The sequence below is a fragment of the Taeniopygia guttata genome, chromosome 15, assembly GCF_048771995.1.
Source record: "Taeniopygia guttata chromosome 15, bTaeGut7.mat, whole genome shotgun sequence".
NCBI classification, from domain to species: domain Eukaryota; kingdom Metazoa; phylum Chordata; class Aves; order Passeriformes; family Estrildidae; genus Taeniopygia; species Taeniopygia guttata.
Genome location: NC_133040.1, coordinates 1,973,133 through 1,997,365, shown reverse-complemented (window position 1 = coordinate 1,997,365; position 24,233 = coordinate 1,973,133). Strand labels below are relative to the sequence as shown.

At 48.9% G+C, this 24,233-nt stretch overlaps 1 protein-coding gene across 2 annotated transcripts; it reads right to left on the bottom strand.

Annotated features, from left to right (window-relative positions):
- Nucleotides 1–1,512: 1,512 nt before the first annotated feature.
- FBXO21 (F-box protein 21) lies at nucleotides 1,513–22,316 on the bottom strand. 2 transcript variants are annotated; one of them, XR_003962978.4, is made up of 13 exons: nucleotides 22,054–22,316; nucleotides 19,084–19,219; nucleotides 16,493–16,587; nucleotides 14,703–14,824; nucleotides 12,926–13,072; nucleotides 12,297–12,430; nucleotides 11,935–12,071; nucleotides 11,253–11,429; nucleotides 10,437–10,569; nucleotides 7,103–7,293; nucleotides 6,052–6,209; nucleotides 2,203–3,167; nucleotides 1,513–2,066 (listed from the first exon to the last, which is right to left on the bottom strand). XR_003962978.4 is itself a non-coding variant. In XM_030285900.4 (12 exons), exons 1-12 carry the CDS (start codon nucleotides 22,266–22,268, stop codon nucleotides 2,989–2,991), a joined length of 1,824 nt encoding a protein of 607 aa, XP_030141760.2. In that variant the 5' UTR covers nucleotides 22,269–22,316; the 3' UTR covers nucleotides 1,513–2,988. The 2 variants fall into 2 exon arrangements, 1 of the variants encoding a protein (XP_030141760.2); XM_030285900.4 differs by having other exon boundaries at nucleotides 1,513–3,167.
- Between the last annotated feature and the right edge of the window lie 1,917 nt (nucleotides 22,317–24,233).

The following is a 24,233-nucleotide window of genomic DNA, read 5'->3' as shown; positions in this document are numbered from 1 at the left end:
GGGCCGTGGATGTGCAGCCTGTGGGAACCCAGGTGCATTCCAAGAGGCTGTTCCAGCATGGACACAGTTATCCTGAAGGTTTCCAGCTCTCCCTGGTCACCCTGGATGTGTCCTGGGGGGTTTCCAGCTCTCCCTGGCCACCCTGGGGGTTTCCAGCTCTCTCTGGCCACCCTGGATGTATCCTGAGGGTTTCCAGCTCTCCCTGGCCACCCTGGATGTGTCCTGGGGGTTTCCAGCTCTCCCTGGCCACCCTGGATATATCCTGGGGGGTTTCCAGCTCTCCCTGGTTACCCTGGATGTATCCTGAGGGTTTCCAGCTCTCCCTAGCCACCCTGGATGTATCCTGAGGGTTTCCAGCTCTCCCTGGCCACCCTGGATGCTGGGCTGAGCCCCCCCCCACAGCTGCAGGTGCTCACAGGGTAGTTTCTCCTCCCCACAACCAAAGACCCCACCCAGGGCAAGCAGCACTGGAGGCAGTGGGGACACCTGTCCCAAATCAGGGACCAAGGGAGCTCACCATTCCCTTTGGGTTTGTGTCAAATCCCAAAATCTGACTTGGCCCCTGGCCTGAGGTTGTGTGGAAAACACACTGAAACAGCTCAGTCTTTCCAAATTTGGCACCTCCAAGGCTGTGTTGGTGCTCTGGGTGACCCCAACACCCACAGGTGTGGATGTGGGCAGCACCCAGAGCAGGCAGAGCTGCCTGAGGTCACAGCCCCTCCAAAAACCTCCTGCCAGAGGGATGGGAATTTGGTTTCAGGGCTGCCCTGAGTACCCAACCCTTCTGCACCCCAGGCCACCCCAGCCTGTGGTGAGCAACAGCTCCCACACTCCCTCCTGGGCCAGGCTGGTGTGAGCACAGAGTGGCCCCAAAAGAGGCACCAAAGGGCCCTGCTGGCTGCTCTGGGACCCCTGAGGCACCCAGCAGCTTCCAGGTGGGCTGGCAAGCACTGGCCGCTCTCAGGGAAACCCTGGATGCTTTCTGTGGCTCCTGTGAGCTCTGCAATTCCCTGGGTGCACTGGAGAGAGGCCCAGGTGGCAGCAGAAGGGAGCACAAAATCCCAGGAATCCTGCTGACAGCTGGGAATGGGGAGCTCAGGCCCTGCTCTGCCCCTTCTCAGCCACCCTGGGACTCGCCAGCCCCTTTCCCAACCTTGCATCCCTGCCAGGAAACTTTTGGGATCTGCTTTCACAATGGGTTGGAGGGCTGGGGTCTACTCCAACCCTCAAGAACAAGAGATGGAATCTCAGATTGTTTGCCTGGATTCCCTACCCTGCTTCACAATGGAAACTCCTCCTCCCTCCAAGTTCCTGTCAGGACAACCTGGGACAGTGCAGGTGTCCCTGCCCATGGAACAAGAGGAGCTTTAAGGCCCTGTCCAGCCCAACCAGTCTGGGATTCTTTAAAGACAGAGTGCTTGGAGCAGAGCCCCCTCAGCATTCCTCACTCTCTCCCCACAGGCTGCTCCTCCTGGAGCCCCAGATCCCTGCAGACCACCACCACCAAAGTGCTGGGCTCTCAGCATTTATTTCCACAGCAAACCAGTGCTCAGGGTCGCAGGAGGTGACATGCAGGGCAGGCATTGCTGGAGAGGAGGGCTGTGATTCCACGTGGAGATACCTGTAGTGCATAAGAGACTAAAGAGCATCCACCTACCTCTACAGGGCCCTAGTTGTCAGCTCAGAGGAGAATTACTGTGCTGCAAGTGGACAGTGACAGGAGACACGAGCTGCAGCTACTCTACACACATTGCTTCAGAAACCACAAAGATATGCACAAACACCGTGTCACTCTGCACCCCACAGCCCCTGAGCCCAGAGGAAAACCTCCTCTGCAGTGGTTCTGTCTGGGCCTTTAAGCCAAGGTTAAAAGTCATGTGCCTCGAGCTGCTAAAGCTCTTCCCCTGCAGGCAGCCAAGTCTGCGCCCCCCCTAGAATCCGTTTTCTTTTGGCAAGAAGGAAGAAGGCCTCAAGCTGCAGGAATTTACATCTTGCTTCTGTAATGGTTTGGCTGACTCCAGGGATGGCCAGGTTCCAGTCATCATTCCACTGTATTGCATAAATACCTATTGGAAAAAGAGAATTGGAGATGGCAGCGAGCGGCAGCTCCGCGTCCATCCAAGTCACTCAAGGTCCCACCAAACATCCCCAGGAGGCTCCAGCTCCTCCTGGGAACACTCATGGCTGTGCCACCGATCCCACCTTGGACACACACGATGGACACACTGAAGAACAAGGTCAGGACATGGGCTGGTGTGTTCAGCAGGCATGGGAAAGGGCCAGGAGCTCCTCCTCTGCTTTCGGAGTGTCTGTGTTGGCGAGGCGGCCACCTGGCCCCGGCTCAGCACTGCTCGCCTCCCCACGAGCCTCACTGCTGCTGGTTTTGTGGCTGGAGCTCTTTCCCAGGCCCAGAAGGATATTGCCAGGCTCAGAAGGATATTCATGATTGGAACAGTAGCTCTAGGAACAATCAGACTACAGAGGTGAAGCAATACCTGACCCAAAAATTCAGACCGGAGAAGACAACAGTGAAACGTGAGAAACTTTAAAAACTATTGCCTGCACAGGATACACACTCAAACCAAACCAGACAGACACAGCCAAACAGAAATACTGCCAGGACAAACAGCTTCCTTCTCTGGAAGAGAGGATTCTTCCATATTCCACAGCATGATCTCGCTGTGTTGACCTTCTAATGCCACCATAGCAGGACAGAATGTGCAGATCCTTCCCAAGGACAACGCTCCTGGCACAGCTGTCCCTGCAAGATCCTCCTGCTGGGCCTCAAGTACCAAAGTGTCCCTGTGCCTTTGGGCCAGGATGGGCAGGCAGACAACGGGAAGATGCTGTAGCACCAGTTTCCAAGTTCAGTGCAGTTTTCAATGCATTAAGCCAAAGGATTGTCACCAAACTTGCTTCCCACGCAAGTTCTGCAAAGAGGGTAAAGCTACACTCCAGCTGCTTCTGTCCCCAGGCTGCCTTTGGCACTCACTCCTTGCCTGAGCTGTAAATCTTCTGCACCGTGGCTCGGGTGAGCTCCAGATCCTCCGGGTAGCGAATTTCCAGCTCGGTGTTTGCCAGGTAGTGAACGCCGGTGAACTCGGAGAAATAGCGGCCGATGTCGGGGTGAGGGATCTCCCGAGGCTCAGAGTTGTACTCCAGGTTCTCTGTCAGGACAGGGAGGCAGCAGTTACCACTACAGAACAGCCTGCTGCAAGGCAGCGAACCCTGGGCCTCTCTCAGGCCTTGTCTGTGTTTCTAGAAACACCAAATCTGGTCCTGAAAGGAAAAAATGCCCTAATGCAGGACAATGGGCAGTGTGACTGCTCACAGAGCCTCACCTCCTGGTGACCCCACCGACCAGGGACATGGCACCTGCTTTATGCTTGGGGTTGCCTGGCATGAAGCTGGAGGAGCAGGATGCTGCTCCCACTCTGCTGGTCACAGGACTTGGTTGTAAGCGTGGGGAAAAGCTGCTGCAGTGAGCTCTGCTCCTCTAATCCCTCACAGCCCTTGGAGGATCTGTTTTTGGAGAGATGCCCCTCAAGGTGAGCCCACCTGCACAAGGCTGTCCTGGCAGAAGAGCCAAGAGCTTCCTCCCTCAGCCTGTGTTTCCACCACGCCAAAGCCCAGCATGTGCCTCCAGCAAAACACACTTCCCTAAATCCAAACCTCCCCAAGTGCAGTGAAAGTCCCTAGGAAGAACATGCTGATTCTTTCCCACAGCAGCTCCTTTCCTCTAGATAACCTGATTAGGCACAAGTTAAACAACACTGAACCCCAAAGGTGACCCCAGTCAAGGGCTGCTCTGCAGTGTCAGTGCAGAGCAGGGACTGGGAGCAAATCCCACAGGCTGGAGCCCTGCAGCACTCCCAAATGATGTCATTTTTTTACAGCACTGTGCCAGATAAAACAGGTAGTATTAGCTAGGAAAAAAAGCTGCTTCAGGATCAAAGGCTGACTTTGGGCAGGGCAGGAACACGCCGGGGTGCAGAGAATGTCACTCAGGAATAATCTGTCTCTGAAATCCAGTTCATTAGTGGGAACAGAGAAGTCCTATTAATCCATGCAGGCTCTTTGAAGCTGCTCCATGCCAGGGTGTGCAGCCAGCAGCACCAGAGCTTTCCATGCCTCAGCAGCCTGGTGCAGTCCTAGAGGCTTGCAAAGGACCTTTTCTGATACTGCACCACTGCGGAAAACAATGTGCACTGCTGAGTGCTCTGCAGCAGCATGGCTGAGCTGGGAGCTGTGCTGGGGAGCTGCAGGGATGGGGAGCTGCAGATTTGGAGCTGCAGGGATGGGGAGCTGCAGGGATGGGGAGCTGCAGATTTGGAGCTGCAGATTTGGAGCTGCAGATTTGGAGCTGCAGGGATGGAACAGCAGCTGGCAGGGGAACAGGCTGACACAGGCAAGTTCAGCACAAGGTGGAAGCCTCCCAAAGGTGCTGACGAGCAGTTTTGAGCCACAGATCCCTCTCCTGTGCTGTCACAAAGCAAACCAAACACAGACAAGAGTGGACAGGTACTAAACTCCCTGAATGACACAGGAGTTCTGGAATTAGCTGCACTCAACCCACAGATTCACAGGAAGGCCTCAAACTGAGGTACATTTATCTATAATAAGCTTGGGGTTATTTCTGAGTGGGTTAAATTAAACTCCACATGAGGATTTGTTTAGGATTCTTTCAGTAAAATCTCTCCCTCCCTCCCCAGAGTCAGGTCAGGAGGATATGAAATAATCCTTCCCAAATGATCTGAGGATGTTTTAGAAGGGGTATCAATAGCTGCAAGAACAAACCCTTCACTTTTCCCCAGCAGCATCAGAACTCTTGGAGGCCACAGAGATGCAGTGATAACAGAGTCAGCCTACCCTGCAAGAACTGTGGGACCAGACAGGGCTCTGTTTGTTTAAACATCATTAAACACAAGATAAATGATGACTCAGCCCCAGCAGCACTGGGGACAATTACCTGATTAGGTAATTACCAAGAGGCATATTTTAATATTAACCCATGACACATGAATTTCTGGTTTTAAGACTCTCAGAGACCAAGCCCTGCCTGTTCTGAACCATCAGGATTTGCCACTTCATGTTTTTGGGCTTCTGAATATAAAAAAGCCAATCTCAGGACAATGGGAAACACCTGCACTTTAAATCTAAAGAAGGAGGAGTGTCCCTGCCTGTAAAACCACCTCTTGTCACACCTCTTGTCACACTCAGCAGACCAGAACATGAGGGAGCACCCAGGGAAAGGCCATTTTGGTCAGCATTTTCCCTCCAGCAGCTTCCACGTCTTCCCTTACCCAAACACACTCTGGCTGTGCAGCTGCCCTGCCTGGATGCTCCTCCCTGTCACAGGGGGAACACAAACATGAGGCAAATTAACATTTTTACAATGTACAGAGTCACAGTTGTGCTCCTCTTCTGTAGTTTTGTTCAGAACCTCAGTTTAACAGTTCTTACCACACACTCTGACCATCAGACAAGAGTTTCCTCTTATGGCTTGTTGCATAAAGCACATGTGACATAGAGATTTCTACACCTCCCTGTACTGGTGAAGAGCCATTCATTTTTGTTCTGGTTAAAGGTGGCACTAACAGCCAGGTTACCTGTGTCCCCTGGGATCCTGGCACGTGACAGTGGCCAGAAGCATGTCCTGATTAGCAATCCCTCACTACATCCCATCTCCAGGTCCTGTCCAAGGCACAGCTGTCGAGAGCTGCTGACTGACCTTCAGCAGAAGCTGAAATATTTCTTTCAAAGCAGCAGTCAAGGTTCACACCATGAGAGTGTACAAAACACTTCTGGACACTCTTTTAGATTTCCTACCCATCCGTAAATCTGGCAGCTCCTGTCAAAGAGGAGATCACAGCAGAGTGGGCCTTCCTGTCCATCCCAGCAGTGCTGATTTCATGGAGAGCAAACAGAGCAGGCAACGACTCAGGATCATTTCCTTCCTACCTCCACCTTCACAACCCTTGCTAATCACACTTAATTAATCACTGAAGCACCCCTTTGTCCTGACAGAGTGCACAAGGAGCCCCTGCTCACCTTGGGCAGCGTATCTGCAGGAGCCATCCTCCACCAGGACGTTGTAGAAGGGCTGGTGGGGGCCATGGGGGAGGCTGTGCACGTTCATGTTCCGGATCCACTCGTGGCCCATCATGCAGGCAGGATCCCAGCCATAAATCACACAGTTGTAGCCGTACCTGGTTCAAGAAATTGCACACAAAGGCTGAGGAAACTCCAGAGCCAGCGCTTTCTCCTCAGGATTAACAGAGCACAAACAGGATAGGAAACTCCTGAGAGCTGGCACAAGGAGGAGAGGAGCAAGAGGGGGAAAAGAATAATTCAGAAAGACTTTGTGTTTGTATTTTGAAGTGGAGGGAAGTGACTATGAATGACTGGATAGACAGGAATAAACAGCTGACGACAAAGCAAAACCAAATTTGAGTAAGAAAAGAGAATGACAAAGAGCCTGAAAGTCAGCAGACAGAAAAGGAAGAAATAAAGAAGGATCAACCACCTCACTGGGCTGTGCACCTACTCCTGTGCTTATCACACAGACGTGGCAAGCCCAGCACAGAGAACAAAGCCATCAGTATTTACAGAATATTTATGGGCTTTAATTGTGAGGTGTTGTAACTGTCACTGCTGATAGCCCTCAAATATGCTCTGGATGTCTTGGGGAGTCAGAGGAGTGGCCAAACCAACACAGTGCTGGCCTGGCTCTCTGGCAGAGCAGTGCAGGCAGAACAGGAATGAGAGCACAGGGAAACATCCACAAACTGTCCTGGGAATATCAGAATCGATTTTAAAGTTGACTGTGTTGCACATTCCCTCATTAAGTGGTTGCTGCTGTTTCCTGGAGAGCTCTGTACCTGTGTGACAGAGGATGACTCAGACAAGTCAGGCTCTCTGCAGTGCAAACATTTGCTCTCTCCAGGCACTGTGAGCTGCCCCCACTTTCCTGCACGGGACAGACGCACGTGCCTGGCATTTCCCACTCCTCCTTGGCATTAAAACACATCTCACTGCTGTCAGCTCAAACCCTTCTGCTCTGCTGCCACAGAGCTGACCGTGGGGAAGGCTCCAAGCTCACCTCTTGTGTTTCATGATGAGCCCAATGGAGAAGCAAACCTCCTTGTGCTTCTCATCCGAGCGGTGCTTGACCTCGGGGCCCAGCTCCTCCTTGCGCCGCTCGATGTGCTCCAGGGTGTGCTGCACCAGGTACCCCACAGCCCCGTGCTGGGAGGGGTCCAGGGCCTGGATGTGCTGCAGGATGTCCAGGACCTTCCAAACCACAGCAAAAACAGGTTCAGGACACGGCCCCAAGCAGCACAACTTACAAACTGTCTTAGCTTGAAAGGTGTAGCTAGCGGTGTGTGTTCTACCCTCATCTGTCAGAGCTGGGGCAGGTGTTTTCTGTTCACTGGGCAGTTTTCTTTATCTCCTCCACAGCTAATCCTCCCTCCAGAAGATCTCTGCTGTTCATGGCCACTGAGTGTCCCTGCATGGCTGAGAAAATTCCATCATCCATGAGGAGATGCTCTGCCCAGGGGAGGAGCTGAGCATTCCTACCTGGATCCAATCTGACCTGGGAACAGCACAGCAGCCTTTGCCCCCTGCATTCCCAGAGGAGCAGCTTTCTTCCCCCTGCATTCCCAGAGGAGCAGCTTTCTTCCCCCTGCATTCCCAGAGGAGCAGCTTTCTTCCCCACTGCATTCCCAGAGGAGCAGCTTTCTTCCCACTGCATTCCCAGAGGAGCAGCTTTCTTCCCCACTGCATTCCCAGAGGAGCCCAGGCCCATCTCCCCCAGCCCTGGAGCTCCAGAGGAAAACTCCCCCCTTGTGCAGGATCCTGCTCCAGCAGAAGCACAGCTGGCACTGCAGGAGGGCTGAGCCACCCTGGGATGGGACTGCTGCCACCTCCCTGACCCACAGGGGGACAGGGCATGTTCTGACTCTGGCAGTGGTTTGTTTTTGTTTGTTTGTACTATTGAATTTGTATTTTTAACTTTCCTAGTAAAGAACTGTTATTCCTGCTCCCATACCTTTGCCTGAGAGCCTTTTAATTTCAAAATTACAATAATTCAGAGGGAGGGGGTTTGCATTTTCCATTTCAAGGGAGGTTCCTGCCTTCCTGAGCAGACACCTGTCCAAGACATAAACACACACAGATATATTGCTGGAGTCAGCTGCAGATAAGTGCCCTGAGATCTGCCACAACATCTTCTACACTGTTCTCTGCCATAGCTCCATGTTCAGCCTGCACACAGCCTGTTCTTATTCTTCTCTTTGTAACGCTCCCAGCTTCCAAGGGAAGGCACTGGAGAGCTCAACAGCTCCTTAAAACTCAGCCCCACGAGTTCATCATGTCCTGTTTAGTGCCCAGAGACCATCTCTCCAGGTTCCTGTCAGGAGAATGCAGTTCCCAGTGTCCCAAAATGCTGCTGGGAAGCGATTCTAGTGATTCCAGGTGACTTCTGCTGCTCTTGAGAACTAATATTTTAACTTAAAAGAGCTTCTCAGCATGTCTGTGAGGAGCAAAAATAGGGCAGCAGAGGAGGAAATGAAAATAACCTCCATGATGCTTTCCCAAGGAACAAGACAGAAAAGCTGCTTGTCTCAGGATGACTAAAGAACACAGAGCAGCAAGGTCTGCAGATCCACAATTCCACCCTCTGGCACAACATCAGAGCACCTGCTGCTGGATTTGTTACAGGCAGGAAAAGCAAATTTTAATTTTTTGGTAATACAAGGAAAAAAAAAAAACCCAACCTGTTATGTAAACATGTTGGGAAAAGACAGGTATCTGTCTCAACATCAACCACCTCAAGTCCCAAAATCTGCCACACTTTGGCACCTGGCAAAAGGATTGTCTCCTTGATCATAGGTCATTAAGTTCAGAGCAGGAGCAGAAGAGGAATGGAAATCTCAGGCTCTTCAGCATGAACAGCAGCCAAAAATCGAGGAAAATCAATTTAACTAAAGGACAGGTGAGTAATTCATGAGAAGAAACACAGCTCAGGTTTCTTGGCCACTTTAATTAAAGAAGGATGTCAAAATCCTGAAAAATCCTTAAGCAAGGAACCATAGCTGCCAGAGAATCTTGGGAGTTTTATTTACTGTTATTTACAAATATTTAGGGCAACATTAAGTGTAGCTCTGCAGGACTTTTTAGATTTCCTACCCATCCATAAATCTGGCAGCTCCTGTCAAAGCTGGTACATTGTGTCCTGTCAGACACAGCATTCTCTCTGGTTAGCTGCAATCCTGCCTGACAGCCTGGAACGACTGGATGCAATCCTGAAAAATCCAAATTTGCTCATTTCCATTGCATCTGGTGCAGAGAGCCCAGTAAAACTCAGCCCTGGGGTTGGGTTCTGTGTTCTGGGGGGCTGCAAATCCAAGTCTGGTGTTCTCCAAACATATCCCTGAATGCCAGGAGGGGGCAGGAAGATCTTTGAGTATTCCATATTTATGTCCAATTGCTATTTCAGCTCAGTGAGTCCCTCCCATACACAATTTTTTGGTGCTGGTTTTTCTAAGCTGACCTAAAATTTGCTACCATAAGAAAGGAAGGGCAAGCTTAGCACAGTTTGTTCTTCAAAGGGAATGAGGCAGCTCCTCCAGCAGTCCTGTTCCTGTTGATTTGGTGGGAAGAGCTTTGCTGCTGCTCAGCTTCTATCCAGCCAATATTCCTGTCCCCTTCCCAAACTCACAACTGTGAACTGGCACAAGCTCCACTGAACCAGCACAGGGCATTTTGAGCAGGAAAAACCTCTGTGCTGCAGTGGCACACTAAAAAAAAAAATCAGACTTTTCTGACTTACAGGCTTTTCCCTGTGCCTTCTCCTGAGAAAAAGTGAAAACCTTGGATGATCCACACAACCTGTAAATCTCAGCACCTTCTTTCCCACACCCCCCAACATAACAGGACTGGAGTTGCTACCCTGAAGGAAAAGGAATTCCAAGGACAGCAATATCAAGCTGCTTTTTCACAAGAGCCACACACTATGTGGCCAAGGTTGGAAGCACAGCTTTGGTTTTATTTATAAAAGATAACTTCCTAAAGTTTTCTGATAAGGTAATTGCTCCTTTTGCAAGAGCCCAGCAGGAGTTTTACCACAATTCAGGCACAAACAGGATGCTATTATAACTCAACAGTCCATGGTGTTGGTTACAAGACAAGCTGTAAATCATAAATTATGACTCAAAGCTGCTCCCAATTCTCCCCTAGGACAGGCAGCCAAGAATCATCCACTCTCCTCGCTTCAGATTGATTCCCTGCAATGTGAGAACTCCTCCAACTGCATTTATTACAGAAACAACTCGTGTCAGACTGTAATGCAGGCTGACATAGCCCAAAAATCAATAAGCCAGTGTTAATAGTGCTCAGCCTTCCCCACAGCATTCCCCTGAGTGCCCAGGTACCTTTTCTGGCCAGATTCCCAGGTGGAAGTATAACCTGGCCTGGAGCATGAGGTGCTGCACATTGTCTGGATACATGGCCAGGTACAGGTCCAAGGAGTCTCTCAGCAGCTGGTAGGACTGGTCAGTGCTCTCTCTGCCAGCAGAAAGGAAACTCACCTGTGAGGCTCTGCAACCCTGTCCCCAGAGCTCCCAGGGACAGAGGGAGTCCCCAAAATGATGCTGCAGGTACAGCATGCTCACAGCAGTGACTCCAGCATGGATTGTCACTCACCACATCAGCCTGCTACAAGGAGAAGCACTCCACACCTGATCACTGAACTCTGCCCCCCACCCACAGCTCTTCTCCTTGGTCAGACGATCCCACACAGAGAATTCACCCTCCAAGCCACTTCCTTTTGCTCCCCTGTCACCTACAACAGTCCTTCCACTCCTGTGAGTCTGTCTACGGCTGCTTGGGAAAGGGATTATCAGGAGGACTTGGGAACAAAACTCAATATTCTACAACCAACAGGATCTCTGAAAATGCTCATTTGAACATAGAGGTTCAATGTTATACCTGCCACATAACAGGAAAAGGCTCTGCACTCAAGGTGGATAGTCCCTACCAGCTTTTTACAGAGAAAATACAATATCTTGTCTATTTTTTTCACTAAATATTTTTGTTTCCACTCAATGCAGGCGATTAAAATGCCTTGTGACACACAGAATGTTCAGGATCTCATGAGGTGAATGACACCTTTTGGAAGCAGCAATATTGGACATGCAGACCATGTACCCCTGGTCCTTTTTTTCCCAGGGTATGGCTCCTCAACTCACCTCTTGCCAAGGTTCAGGAGGTTGCCCACCATGCGCTGCAGGACCTCCTTGGAGGTCACCACCCCGTAGAACTCCTCTGTGACGTGGTGCCCGATCAGGTACTCGCACTCCTTCACTGTCAGCTGCTTCCCCTTCCCAAAGGCATCGATGTAGGTGTAGTCAAAAATATCTGTGCTTCTGAAGAGGCAACAAAGAGCCCAAACTGTGATCAGGATCTCGTGGTACAGCAGGGTTTCTTTGTTCTGTTCTTCCCTCAGCACTTCCAACCCGTGTCCTTCATTTCTCAGCTCCCTCCTAAACAGACACTACCTGGTAGCTTCTCTCTTTTCCATAATTCTCACATCACCTCATGGGTATTATTATTTCAGGAAATCTGTTATTATTCAGCAGCAGCAGAACGGAGTTCTAGAAAAACTTTCCTAAAAATCTGATTTTTCCCTCTGTATAAGTTATAATTCCAGAGGGAAAATAATAAACATTCTCATCTAGGTCTAGAGCAGGAAATCAGTTACCATCCAGCAGCAGCAGCTGAGTTCTAGGATATCTTTCCTAAAGATCTGATCTTTCCCTCTGTACAGGCAGGTGGAACCCAATTGAACACTCCCATATAGGTCTGGAGCTGTAAATATGTTCTGGCTTTTGTCACTGTGGGCACAATTTCAGAGTTCAGCAGGTCACTCACCCTTCTTTTCCTTGACACCATCGCAGTAGGAAATGGCTGGGAAAGTTGACAGGCTCCAGTTTGACTCCCAGCTGCCTGGCAATTGTTAAATAAAGCACAGACAAACTGATGGGAATCCCTGTCCTGCGGATCAAAACCTGGGGGAGAAAAATGTGACAAAAATACAGGCAGGATTTAAGAAAAACACAAATTTCAAGGGTTGATTTCACAACTGAAAATACAACTTGACAGAAAATGCACTGAAGGATAACATATTTATTTAAGAGCTGCTCTTCACAGAGAATTATTTGTCTGGCTACATTCAGACAAATAAAGTGTCTCAAAGCTTGCAGCCTCCCAGCTTTTGCCTGACACACACATACCTGGTGAATGTAGGAATTCAGTGAATTGTAGTAATCCAGCTCATTTCCTTTGTATTTCAGCTGCTCATACAAGACACAGTTCATGGCATCAAGCACCTGCCTCTGAAGTTCCACTTCTGGAACAAGAACTTCTCCTGGAAACACATGCAGTGAAATAAAGACTGAGAAAACAAGAGCACTCAAGCTTTATGCAATGAAATCTTTGCATGGGCAGGCTCAGTCTCTCCTTGAAAGCTAGAAATTACTCAGTGTTTATAAAACAAATAAACAAGATGCTGCCTGACCTTTGGAAATTATAAACACGCATCTTTTTACTGATGATTTTCTGAGATTGGCAGGAAAGAGGTTGTTCCCCAGTCCCACAGCTCAGCTATAGATAACAGGACTAATAAGATTCCAGAAACAAATGGGAAAAAACATAATTCCCCTCCCAATTCTTTTAGCATCAGATGGACTGAACCCTGGGCTATTGAACATCTGTTTTGTGAATGATGGCCTCAGTAAATGTCACAATTTTGTTTGCCAGGGGATACAAACAACAGCTCTTTAAGCTGCCACAACTCCACAGCTGTTTCAGCTGTGCAGAGGCGCAGGAAGGCTCTGCAGGAAGGCACATTTCTGTACAGTACCTGCCTTGGAAGCCAAGCTGGGGTGCCTGGGGTTCTTGGTCCGCAGCACTTTGCGCACTTTGTCCGTGATATCATCCACCTGAGCCTGGACACTCTTCAGGCAGATGTCTGACAGGGGGTTACAGTACTGATCAATCAAAACAGCACCTGGAAAAAACAAACTACATAAGAAACAGGACTTCAGTTTTTTCTTTGCTTGGTTTTGCCTGCTCTACATTCCAGGCATGCAGCGAGCGGTTGCAGCAGAACAGCAGAGCTCTGTGTCTGAAACCTGCAGTCATCTGCTGGATTTGTCACACAAAACGCAGGGAATGAGCTGACATGAGAAATTACCAGCTGAACTCAGGATTGCTCTCTCCACCACGCTGAAAGGTATCTGTACCTTGAGCAGGAATGCTGCCGGGTCAGGCTTGACCAGCTCTGTGCTCACACCGCAGCCCCTGGCACTTCCCCAATGTACAGAGATTTTTATTCAGAGCCTGAAACCATCCCAGCTTCACTCACTTGCCTCAGCTCTGATTTCTTCCTGTCACATCCTCCATATCATCCTTGTTCATCATTTCCTTATCTGCTACATTCACCTTTCTCTTCCACACCTGCTCTCCATCTTCCTGACACAACACAGAACAGAACAAGCTTTCATGTTCCTCCTGCCCAAGCCTCTGCAGGAAAATATTTCCTTTTCACAGAACCTTCTCCTTGGCACCACTGCTCTTTCCAAAGCCTCCTCTTGTTCAATCTTTGGAATCAACTGTAAGGATTTTACCTCTTCCAGCCTCCTACATGGCTCTGTCAGCATGTCCACGACTGGTCTGTAAATCAAGCAATTCAGCAGGGCCCTGTGTCTCCTTTTTGTCCTCCCAAAGTGCTCCCTGCTCTGACCAGGTGGAAATTCCCAAAACACTTCCTGCTGGCACATTCACAGCAGATAAATCGCACATATTTGTGACCCACATGACTAAGTCTCATAATTAATTTGGTTTTTTTCTAGAAAATGACACTTTTTGCTTTCCCTTCTTGCCCTAAAAGTCCCTTCTTCAAAGTCTATTGCATTAACAAGAACCAGCTTTGGTGTTACAGCCTCTTTTCTCCTCTTTCAGGGACATTTTTGAGTGTGTACCAAGAGGAAGGGACTCTTCTACAGCCCCTGGCAGCTTCTGAGCCATTCAGAAGACAGAAGGAGAATAATCCACCAGAGTGAGGACACAAAGAGCAGAAGAAGCAGAAGAAAGAGCTTTTTCTTTCTTAGCAGGTGTAAGTGCCCTCTCACTGTGTGACTGGACTTGGATTTGTTTCCCACCAGAGTTTAACACTCAGTTCTGGAGATATTCTCAGTGCTCAGGCTACAATTCCCTGTGCTTGCTCCCTGCCTCTATCTGAGGAGCTCCTGGGAAAGGGGAAAGCAGGGAGCTGACTGGGAATTGGCTCAAGGGGGCTACTGCAGCAATGTCAGAAATGAGGATGTCGAGCTACAGCTCATTTTCTCAGCACCTTGTCCAAGATTCCAGTGTTTTAGCATTTTCTGCCTTCAGCCCAGCTGTCCAGGGGTGATTCTTCAAGCACACAGCACTGACAGCACCTGATGCTGTCCTGACATTTTGATGCAACGCTGCTGCGGGATGGGAAGGATTCCAGACACATCCAAAATCCAACCTGGACTCTTTGAGTCATTAGCCAAGGGCTTGCTGGAATCTAAGCAAGGCAGGCTCCTTGCAAGCCAAAGCATGATGGAGAGCTGGCATTAGGTGTGTGGCTGGGCTCTGTGCCAAGGACTCACCCTCCAGAAAGGACTGCCGCTCCGTGGGGCGCTGCAGGTACTCCTTCAGGTTCTTCAGGATGTTCTGCTGCCGCAGAAAATAGAGAATTTTCTTTGCATAGTACTTCCAGGTGAGTCCTTTCCTGCACAGTTAAACACAAGAGGAAATATTTCACTAAACAGGTACTTGAAGGATGAACAGTTGGTTTAAGTTTTAATACAAGTTTACAGTTTGGGTTATTGTTTTTCTCAACAAGCACTGTCACTGAAAGTCAACCCAAAAGGGGAATGTTGAGAGGAATTTATCATAAAAAGCCACATAACTTGCAAAACATTGCTCCCGTCATCTCCAATTTTCATCCCATCACCGATACATAATTTTGAGAAGATACATTACCATGGGAAACAACACAGATCCTAATTAAAGGAGCTCAGGAATATCTGATTAAAATCCTATACTTTATTCATAAAACATTACCCTCTGTCTGACTGCATCTCTCCAGAGCCACTCCTAAAGCATCCTCTCAGCATTAAAAATAGATGGATGAGGGACATGAATGTCAGTCCAATAGTATTCAGAAGAAAAACAAAATTCCCCAGAGGAAAACAAACTCTGTAGCTCTGAAAAGGGAGGAGGAGATCAACAGTTGCTCTGTAGCTGACACAATTCCAAAACTTTTTACAGCAAAGTCCCACCACTTTCTAAAGCCTCTCCATCCTCCTGTACAGCAGGGCAATCAAATCTCACAATATTTTATCTTCTTCCAATAAACTGGGACCTTCAATAGGGACAACTGCTTATTGGGATATCTTCCAGGGAGATGATTTAGTCTAATGCTCCTGAATGGCACTGACTACAGCTTAATCAGGGTGTAATTAGCATCAATTCTGCTTTATGGGGAGGCATTTGGCCAGTGCAAAGCCTCAAAAGCTTTTTAACCAGTCGTCAAATGAGAGATGCTCAGGCCCAGCTCAAAGAGAAAAGGCAATAAAATGGATGGGAAAAGGCAAAAATGAGATGATTGCCATTCCAGTTGGGTTTTTTCAAGCCCTATTAACAGTCCCTGTAATCAAGGCTATTAGGCCCCATTAAGGACATTTATCACAGCTTTATGTCACACCAAACCCAGCCTGGGTAGGTGCTACCAGCAAAAAAACCTTCAAATAAACCAAATAAAACCTTCAAATAAACTTACTCTTCTTGCCCAGTGTAATCAAGGTGATGAGATAATCCAGGCAGATAAAACCCAGGAGTTTTATTTACCACCTGTCTGAATAATTTACACAACTGCAAATTTTGCAGTGGCTGAATTCAACTCAGTTGCTTCTCTGGGGACAAAAATTGGACAAACCAACTCCAGCTCAGAAAAGAAAAAAAAAAAAAGCTGGAATTTCAGGGTACAGGGATTCATGGTGGCATTCCTGAAGGATTCCTGCTTCCCTCTGGTCTAATCCTGCAAATCAGCTCAGCAAGGTGACCCAGGCTTAAATCAAAAAGGAACAAGAGGATGGGAACTGCTTAGGCAGAGCTGAGGGTGCATGGGATATGGCCCAAGAGATGCCACGAGCTGGCAAGGAAATAAACAACAAAAAGCAACACAAAACCCAAGGATCTCTTTCTTGTGGAACAAAATTTCCATTATTTCCTCTGGAAATACTCAATCTGTTGTGAAATTAGGCCTTAGCAAGCCTGGGGGTGTTGTTTAATGAGTGACCAAGGGCAAAAGCTGAGGTCAGGCATTAACCAGGGTATTTTTCTCCTTGAACTGGTGAAAGAGGGAAATCCCTGCCATTTCTCAGCCCTCTCTTACCTTCCTTCCATGTTGAGGATACACATCAGCTCATCCTCAAAGAAATGGCTGGGGCACCCCAGAGTCTCAATGTCACTGAATCCATCACAGGGGACCTGCCAAAGCAGACAAGGAGTTATGCACAGCACAACAGATTCTCCCAGAACTTCGGAAAAAGTCTCAAAAACAAATAAGTCATTTTTTTTTTTTCCCCAATTTATTAAAGATCTTAAAAATGCCCTGCACCCCAAATACTGACAGTCTGTACTCATGGATTTATTATTCTATTGAGAACCCTAGGAATATCCTATAGCAATATCAGCTCAATTCTACAGCATTTAGGGCTGAGATGCTGAGTTCAGGACCAGCAGAATCACATTTATGCAGGATAGGCACAAGCTGCAAGTGGTTTTAAGGTGGAATCTACTGCTGCTTGTGATTGACTGAACCCCTCCATACACCCCCCTGTACAGGAGATTCATCCTGGGTGAAGGAATGAAGAAGCAGGAGCCTTTATTTTTTTGCAACAACCACTTCTGCATCTATATTCAGAACAGCTATTTTCTTCCAGAATTCAAAATCACTTTCTAAACTTTGGCTGAACTGTAAAAAAAATTGGCTTTCAAGCTTTTCACTATAGGATATGGGCTCATATATGGGTTGAAAGCCTTCTCCTCTCAGCTCTGAGCAGGGAATCAAGCTGCAGATTCTGGCCCCTCGGGAGAGGCTTCTCATCATGAGGCCCTTGGGTATTGCTTAATGGTCTCTCCATGGTCCTGGCATATGTGATCAAACAGGAGGAATCCAGGAGCTGCTTCTCCCAGTTAATGCTCTGACAATTCTCCATGGACAAATGTCTGGCTGCTGCAGAACAGAGCAGCCAGGAGACACCAAACCCCCACCTGGCCCCGCTGCCTTCCTTCTGCACAGGAGCCATAAAAGGGAGGCTGTTTAGTGGCTCTTGTGTGGGATTTTGAATTCAGCCAAAGTTACAGGCAGTATTTATACTCATTTCACAGAATTCCAGGCTGACCCAGCTGTACAGCTTGCCAAAATCCACAGCTACCAAGCAAACAGCCAAGCAACTCCTGTCTCATGTGCACATTAGTGTGAGACACCGCATTTTCACCTTTTCCCCACTGAACACAGAAGCTTTTCAGGGTCATGGCTGGCTGGAGAACTTCAAAAACACACTTTGCAACTGAGTGGCCCTGTTATGCTTTGCTCCTGAACTCAAAGGGCTTGTGACAGCTCTCAGAACTTGTCCTTGCACAAAGTCTGCAGCGAGAAACAGCAGCTGTGCTTTGTGTCAACAAACCCTGTGGCCTTCAGAATTCCCAGAGCCAGGGCTGAACGCCCAGCAAAAAGCAGAGATTTTAGGGCTGAATGCAATCACAGGGTGTTCTGCACTCCACACACCTTTGGATTTGGAACTCTCTCCCCTTCTGGCTCTGCTTCAGCATTTTCACACAAAGCCAGGAAATACAAAATCTCTGACTGCACAGTTGAGGAGATACGGAGAGAGGGGCAAGAGAAACTAATAAAAATAATTAATCACAATCAAGGAAGGTGAATCTTTGAATTATTACGGATTCATGGAATATCCCAAGCTACCAGAAGGATCATCCAGTCCAACTCGTGGCCCTGCACAGACATCCCAAAATCCCACCACATCCCTGGCAGTACTGTCCAAATGCTCCTGGAGCTCTGGCAGCTTCTGGCTGTGCCCATTCCCTTTGCAGCCTGGGCAGTGCCCAGCACCCTCTGGGGGAAAAAGCACCTTTTCCTAATAAGAATAATAATAAAGACTAAATAAACTAATTTTTAAAAGGCAAAACTCCTCTAAGAAATAAACAACTTTTGAAGGGTTTAAGGATTTTTAAAGAAGAATACACCCTGGTGATGTGAATGCTCAGGCAGTGTTGAGGAAACAGCCTCAAGCTGCTCCAGGGGAGGTTTAGGTTGGATATCAGGAAAAATTGATCAACTGAAAGGGTTGCCAAGCATTGGAACAAGCTGCTTAGGGAAGTGGTGCAATTGCTGTCCTTCAAAGAAGTTCAATTTTCTGGACCCTTGGAAGAAAAATCTCCTGGCAGCAGCTGCTGTGGGGCTGCTGCAAGGACCAGTGCTGGGTTCAGCCTAAACTCTTCTGGCAGCAGACCAAGGGTAGAACATGGGCTCTTGTGGCTGCATCATTTGCAAGCCACAACATTTCTGAAAGAATAATAATAATAATAATGATGTTCTTTGTGTACTCGAGATTTCATCCCAGGATGCTGTGAGAAATCTCAGCCTGACTGAGCTCTGGTTACTGTCCAGCAGATAAATCTCAGACAAGCAGCCCTAGAGCCACTTGGACTGTGCTGCTCTCAGAACCTCTTTGCACAGTGGCAAGATTTGTTTTCCTGAGGGAATTCAGGAATGTCAGCTCTGGCTTTTCAGAGGTCCTGCAAAGGGCTCAGAAAATGTGAAGATGTGGTGCTCAGAGACACGGTTCAGTTCTGATTTTGGAGGTCTTTTCCAACCTTAATGAGTCAATTAATGATTTTATTAAGGATTCTATTAGACAAGTGGCTGGACTGCTGCACACACACAAAGAAGGGAGGACTTACATGTTCTGAGAAGAACCTTTTGGAGAAGGAAGCCACGATCCTCTGCGCCTCCAGCCCCGCGTTGTGCCGTGCCTTGTACTCCTCCAGCCAGCTGACACTGTCACTGTGGCTGTAGTACTTCAGCAGGGATGGCCACCTGCACACACACAGACCAACAGCATCATTAATATTTCACCTCCCTGAGAACCTCCAGAGTGACCTGAGGAGCTGAGACAGTGCCCAAACACTGCCCAGCTTTCATCTGTATTGAATTACCTCAGACATCAAAGCACAGCTCCCCCACTGCAGCTGTGCATTAATGATTATTTAAAAGCAAGCTCTCCTGAAACCTTCAAGGCTCCCACTCCAGGATTTCAATACCTAAACATCCTAAATGCTTCAGTTTTATAATTAAAAGAGTTTGCCACAAAGGAGGAAGCCAAGCTGGCACTGAACAGAAGGGGAATTCTCTGTCCTGTGTTTTCCTACCACCTCAGGGAGCTCATTAAAAACACAGCTCCCTCCACTGCCCTTGCTGGTGGCAACATCTATGGGAGGAAAACACAATCTGAAGTTAAATTGTGACAGCTAAATGCTTCTGCAGTTTGACAAGAGACAAGAAATAATTGTCTGAAGGAAAAAATAAACTACCTCACAGCTTTCTTGTAAAAAACCCTCCTTTACTGAGACCCAAACTCCACACATTTCACAGCTTACCCAGCAATTCAAGGTTCAGCTGAAAATCCAACTTCAGGGCATGCTTTGGGGGCTGTTAGCAGCACCTTTTTGAATAAAGTGGGTGTGTGGTGCCACAACACAGCTTTGTGCCATAAAATATGTGCCAGCACTGCAACTCCTGCTGCTGTGAGGACACCAGGATCACTTGTGTGAGAAACCTGAACAAGAATCAGTACAGATGGAAATATTTTGGAAATGAAGCTGAGAGAAAGGGGGTTTCTTTTCATTTAGGGGGGGATTTATTCCATATTTTGAAATGCTGTTCATTTTTACTGATTTATACAAACCATCTTCCTTAGGTTTGTTCCAGGATATTTATTTATTTATTTATTTAATTTACCAAATACTGAAATCACTCCTCCTGTATAATAATTATTACCGGTGTCCAAACCATATCCTGGAAGATATCTCCCTGCTGGTTAATAATAAAACACCCCTGCACTTGTCTCCACAAAATAAAGTCAAATAACCTCACATTACATAACAACCTCTCTCCTGATGAATTCCTGGCCTTTCAGCTACTGCTGAACTGTAGCCACCTCCCAATAACCATCACAGTCCTTTAATTTGGGATGAGAAAGGAGAATTTCATGGGCTGGAAGGACGGTGGGAATTTTGGAAAGATGAAAGTGCCATTGCTCACAATGGAATCCAGCCAGGATGGCAAGGCCAGGGTGAAGCCTCCTGCCAAAAATTCCATTATCGAAGAGGAGATCAACGTGTGTCAATCACCCATTCCAGCTGCTGGATCCCAACCAGGCTGGAACTTGCAGGAATTGCAGCCACTGAACTGGTGAAAGTCAGTCCCAAAGCCATGGCTTGCTGGAGTGAGGAAGCTGTAACTCCTCAGCAGCTTTTTGACCCCTGTGAAAAGGGAACAATCCCCACATTTGGGCTGAGCTGAATTTCAGGAGCCAACTGGCAGCTAGAGAGAGCAATTCTGCTGCTTTTCCTGTGTCAACACAGACAAAGGCAGGTAAGAGATGAGACTGGACAGCCCTGGGGATGAGGGGAGCTGCCTCCAGGACTGCTGAGACCAGCACAGCATCACCAGCATCACCCCCATGCAAAACGTGCACAGCAGCCTGGGGGAAACAGAACAGCAGCAAAACCCCACCCCAAGGGTCTGGGAACCTGTGAGAACAGCTCTCTGCTGCCCAGCATCACTCCTGAGATGGGTCTTTGTTACGGTGAGCTCATGGCACCCTTTTTCCCCCCTTTCCCCCGGGCCTCTGTGACTCTGATCAAGATAACCCCTGGATCCTCCTTCCTGCCCCAACGGGGTTGGCGGGGAGCCAGGAAAGCCCACCCTGTCCAAAACCTATATACACCCCTGAGAATTCCTGTTCTCTCTCTTTTGCCCCGCTCTCCATGGACACCACAGAATAAAGAGAGCTGTTCCAACACCCTTGGGGTAAGAGCCTCTTTTGAATACCCTTCCCTCTCCTGGAATTCCTCCCCTCACAGCCCCATATCTCTGAGCTAGTCGGATTCAGGGGGCTGTGTAGAGGGGGGGGGGGGGAAACACCAGAAATTACAGGTCTTGTCTGTTGTTTTGGAAGTTTTGGAGGGGTCAAGGAGGCCAATGCACAACCCCCGTGTATGGTTCCACTGGCAGAGCCCGGGCTGGCCCTGGGAAGGCAGAGAATCCACGGGCCCCGGCGTGGAAAGGGCCACAAAACTGATCTCGGGCCAAGGGGGAGCCCCTGCGAGCAGCAGGCTCAGCCTGGTCCCTCCCCGGGGCTTTGGAAGGGCGGCAAGCAGGAATCTCGTACAAGGCTTGCGGGAGTCCTCGGAGGGTGCGGGACACAAGCCCGGAGAAGCCGCCGGTGTTCCAGGCCCGGCTGGATAGACCCGGAGCAGCCTGGCACAGTGGCAGTGCCCGTGGAACGGGGTGAAACCTCCGTGAAGCCGCGGTCCCTGCCGGTGTTCCAGGCCCGGCTGGATAAACCCGGGGCAGCCTGGCACAGCGGCGGTGCCCGTGGAACGGGGTGACACCTCCGAAACCGCCATCCCTGCCGGTGTTCCAGGCCCGGCTGGATAAACCCGGGGCAGCCTGGCACAGCGGCGGTGCCCCGGCACCGGGTGACACCCCTGAAGCCGCGTTCCCCTGCACACCGCTCGGTGCCCGCGGAGCCGGGACGGGACCGGGTGATGCCGGCGGCACTCCCACCGCCCCGGGCACCCACCCCGCTCCCGACCATCCCGGCTCCGCGGTGCCCGATCCCCCCGGCCGAGCCCGGCGCTGCCCACCTGAGGCGGAAGCGCTCCCGCCACACCTTGCCGCGGGGCTGGCACGCCTCACGCAGCCGGCGGCAGGTGCAGGACACGCGGCCGATGTCGGCGGCTCCCAGCACGTCGCAGCAGAGGATGAGCTCCAGCAGCTCGCCCGGCAGGTCCGTCAGGCCCGTCCCGCTGCCGCCGCCGCCGCTGCCGGGCCCCGGCGGGCCCGCGGCCTCCGCCGCCATCTTGGCTGTTTACCTGCGCTGAGGGCCGACGGCGCTTCCGGGGAGGGGCGGCCCGGGCAGCGCCCGCTGAGGGCGGCGGGACGGGACAGGGAGAGGGACAGGGAAAGGGAAAAGGGAAAGGGAAAGGGAAAGGGAAAGGGAAAAGGGAAAGGGAAAGGGAGCGGAACCCAAAGGGCGCGGGGGCTGCCGGTACCGGGAACGGCGCCCTGAGACACCGCATCGGGGCCATCGGTACCGGGAACGGCGGCCTGAGAGGGAGCAACGTGATCAGTATTGGAAATGGGGGTTAAAAAGGGATCAATGTGATCAATACTGAAAACGGAGTGTCAAAAAGGGACCAATGTGATCAGTATTGGAAACGGAGTGCCAGAAAGGGATCAGTGTGATCAGTATTGGAAATGGGGGCCAAAAAGGGATCAATGTGATCAATCTTGGAAACGGAGTGTCAAAAAGGGATCAACGTGATCAATATTGGAAATGGAGTGCCAGAAAGGGATCAATGTGATCAGTATTGGAAACGGAGTGCCAAAAAGGGATCAATGTGATTAGTATTGGAAATGGGGGCCAAAAAGTGATCAATAGTGGAAAGGGGGTGCCAAAAAGTGACTGCATCAGTGTGATCAGTATTGGAAATGGGTGCCAAAAAGGGATCAATGTAATGAGTATTGGAAGTGGAGTGTCAAAAAGGGATCAATGTGATCAATACTGTAAACAGAGTGTCAAAAAGGGATCAGTGTGATCAATACTGGAAGGGGAGTGTCAAAAAGGGATCAATGTGATCAATATTGGAAACAGAGTGTCAAAAAGGGATCCATGTGATCAATACTGTAAACAGAGTGTCAAAAAGGGATCAGTGTGATCAGTATTGGAAATGGGTGCCAAAAAGGGATCAATGTAATCAGTATTGGAAGTGGAGTGTCAAAAAGGGATCCATGTGATCAATACTGTAAACAGAGTGTCAAAAAGGGGCCTCATCAATGTGTATCAATATTGGAAACAGCAGCCAAAGAAGGACTGCATCAGTGTGATCAATATTGGAAAGGGGGTGCCAAAAAGGGACTGGATCAATGTGATCAATATTGGAAAGGGGGTGTCCAAAGGGGACATGTCAGTGTGTAAAAATATCTCAAAGGAGGTACCTAAAGGCCACTTACCAATGTGTGTAAGGTCTTTTAAGGATAAACTGTCTAATTAAGAAATGACTCTTAAATTATTTTTATTTTTAACAGAATAACTAATTACCTGTGTTCTGTAATGTGGACTTTTTTGTCTAATTACACAATACTACTGAGATTTGTGAAGAAGAAAGTAAAGAAGGACTAGCTTCCACCTTAAAACCTCTATCTTGTTTTATATATATATATTTATATGATGTATATATATTACTATATTCTAAAACCCCAGACTAAGTTTTCTACTATGTGGTATTAACACTTCTAGCCAGACTATGCACCCATCATTTTAGTTTTATCATTCAATTTTGGAAACCTTCTCCATGGCCTCAGGTCAGGTATGGTTTTATCTTTAGGGCCAGTGCCTGTCAGCACAGAAAGTCCAAAATTCTCCAAAATGAGGTTCTAACGGGGTGCACAGGGGGGACCTCATCAATAGGCAGAAATACCTAAAGTGGATCAATGTGTATCAATATCCTGTGCCAGGGCCTGCCCACCCTCGCAGGGAACAATTCCTTCCCCTGTCCCACCTAACCCTGTTCTCAGGCATTTGGAAGCCACTCCCTGCCCATATAAAAAATCTCTTTTTTAATGAGCCCCCTTTTCCCTTCCATGGGAAAAGCCATGTCCATATTTCTGCCTCATTGCCCTGGCTGCTTCCTCGTTTCTTTCTTTCTCATTTCTCATTTCTTTCTCATTTCTTTCTCATTTCTTTCTCATTTCCAGGCCTCTCCGCTGCTGCCTGCACTGCTTTTGCCGTGTTCCCAAGGCTCCAAAACTCCCCCTGGTTTGC

Bases quoted from the DNA above. Each gene is read 5' to 3' on its own strand.
- FBXO21 (XM_030285900.4), bottom strand. From the start codon at position 22,268: ATGGCGGCGGAGGCCGCGGGCCCGCCGGGGCCCGGCAGCGGCGGCGGC. The intron at 16,588-19,083 runs GTAAGTCCTCCC...CTGCTTTGGCAG, and splicing joins AAAGGTTCTTCTCAGAACAT to GTCCCCTGTGATGGATTCAG. The intron at 11,430-11,934 runs GTGAGTGACCTG...TTGCCTCTTCAG, and splicing joins TGGTGTCAAGGAAAAGAAGG to AAGCACAGATATTTTTGACT.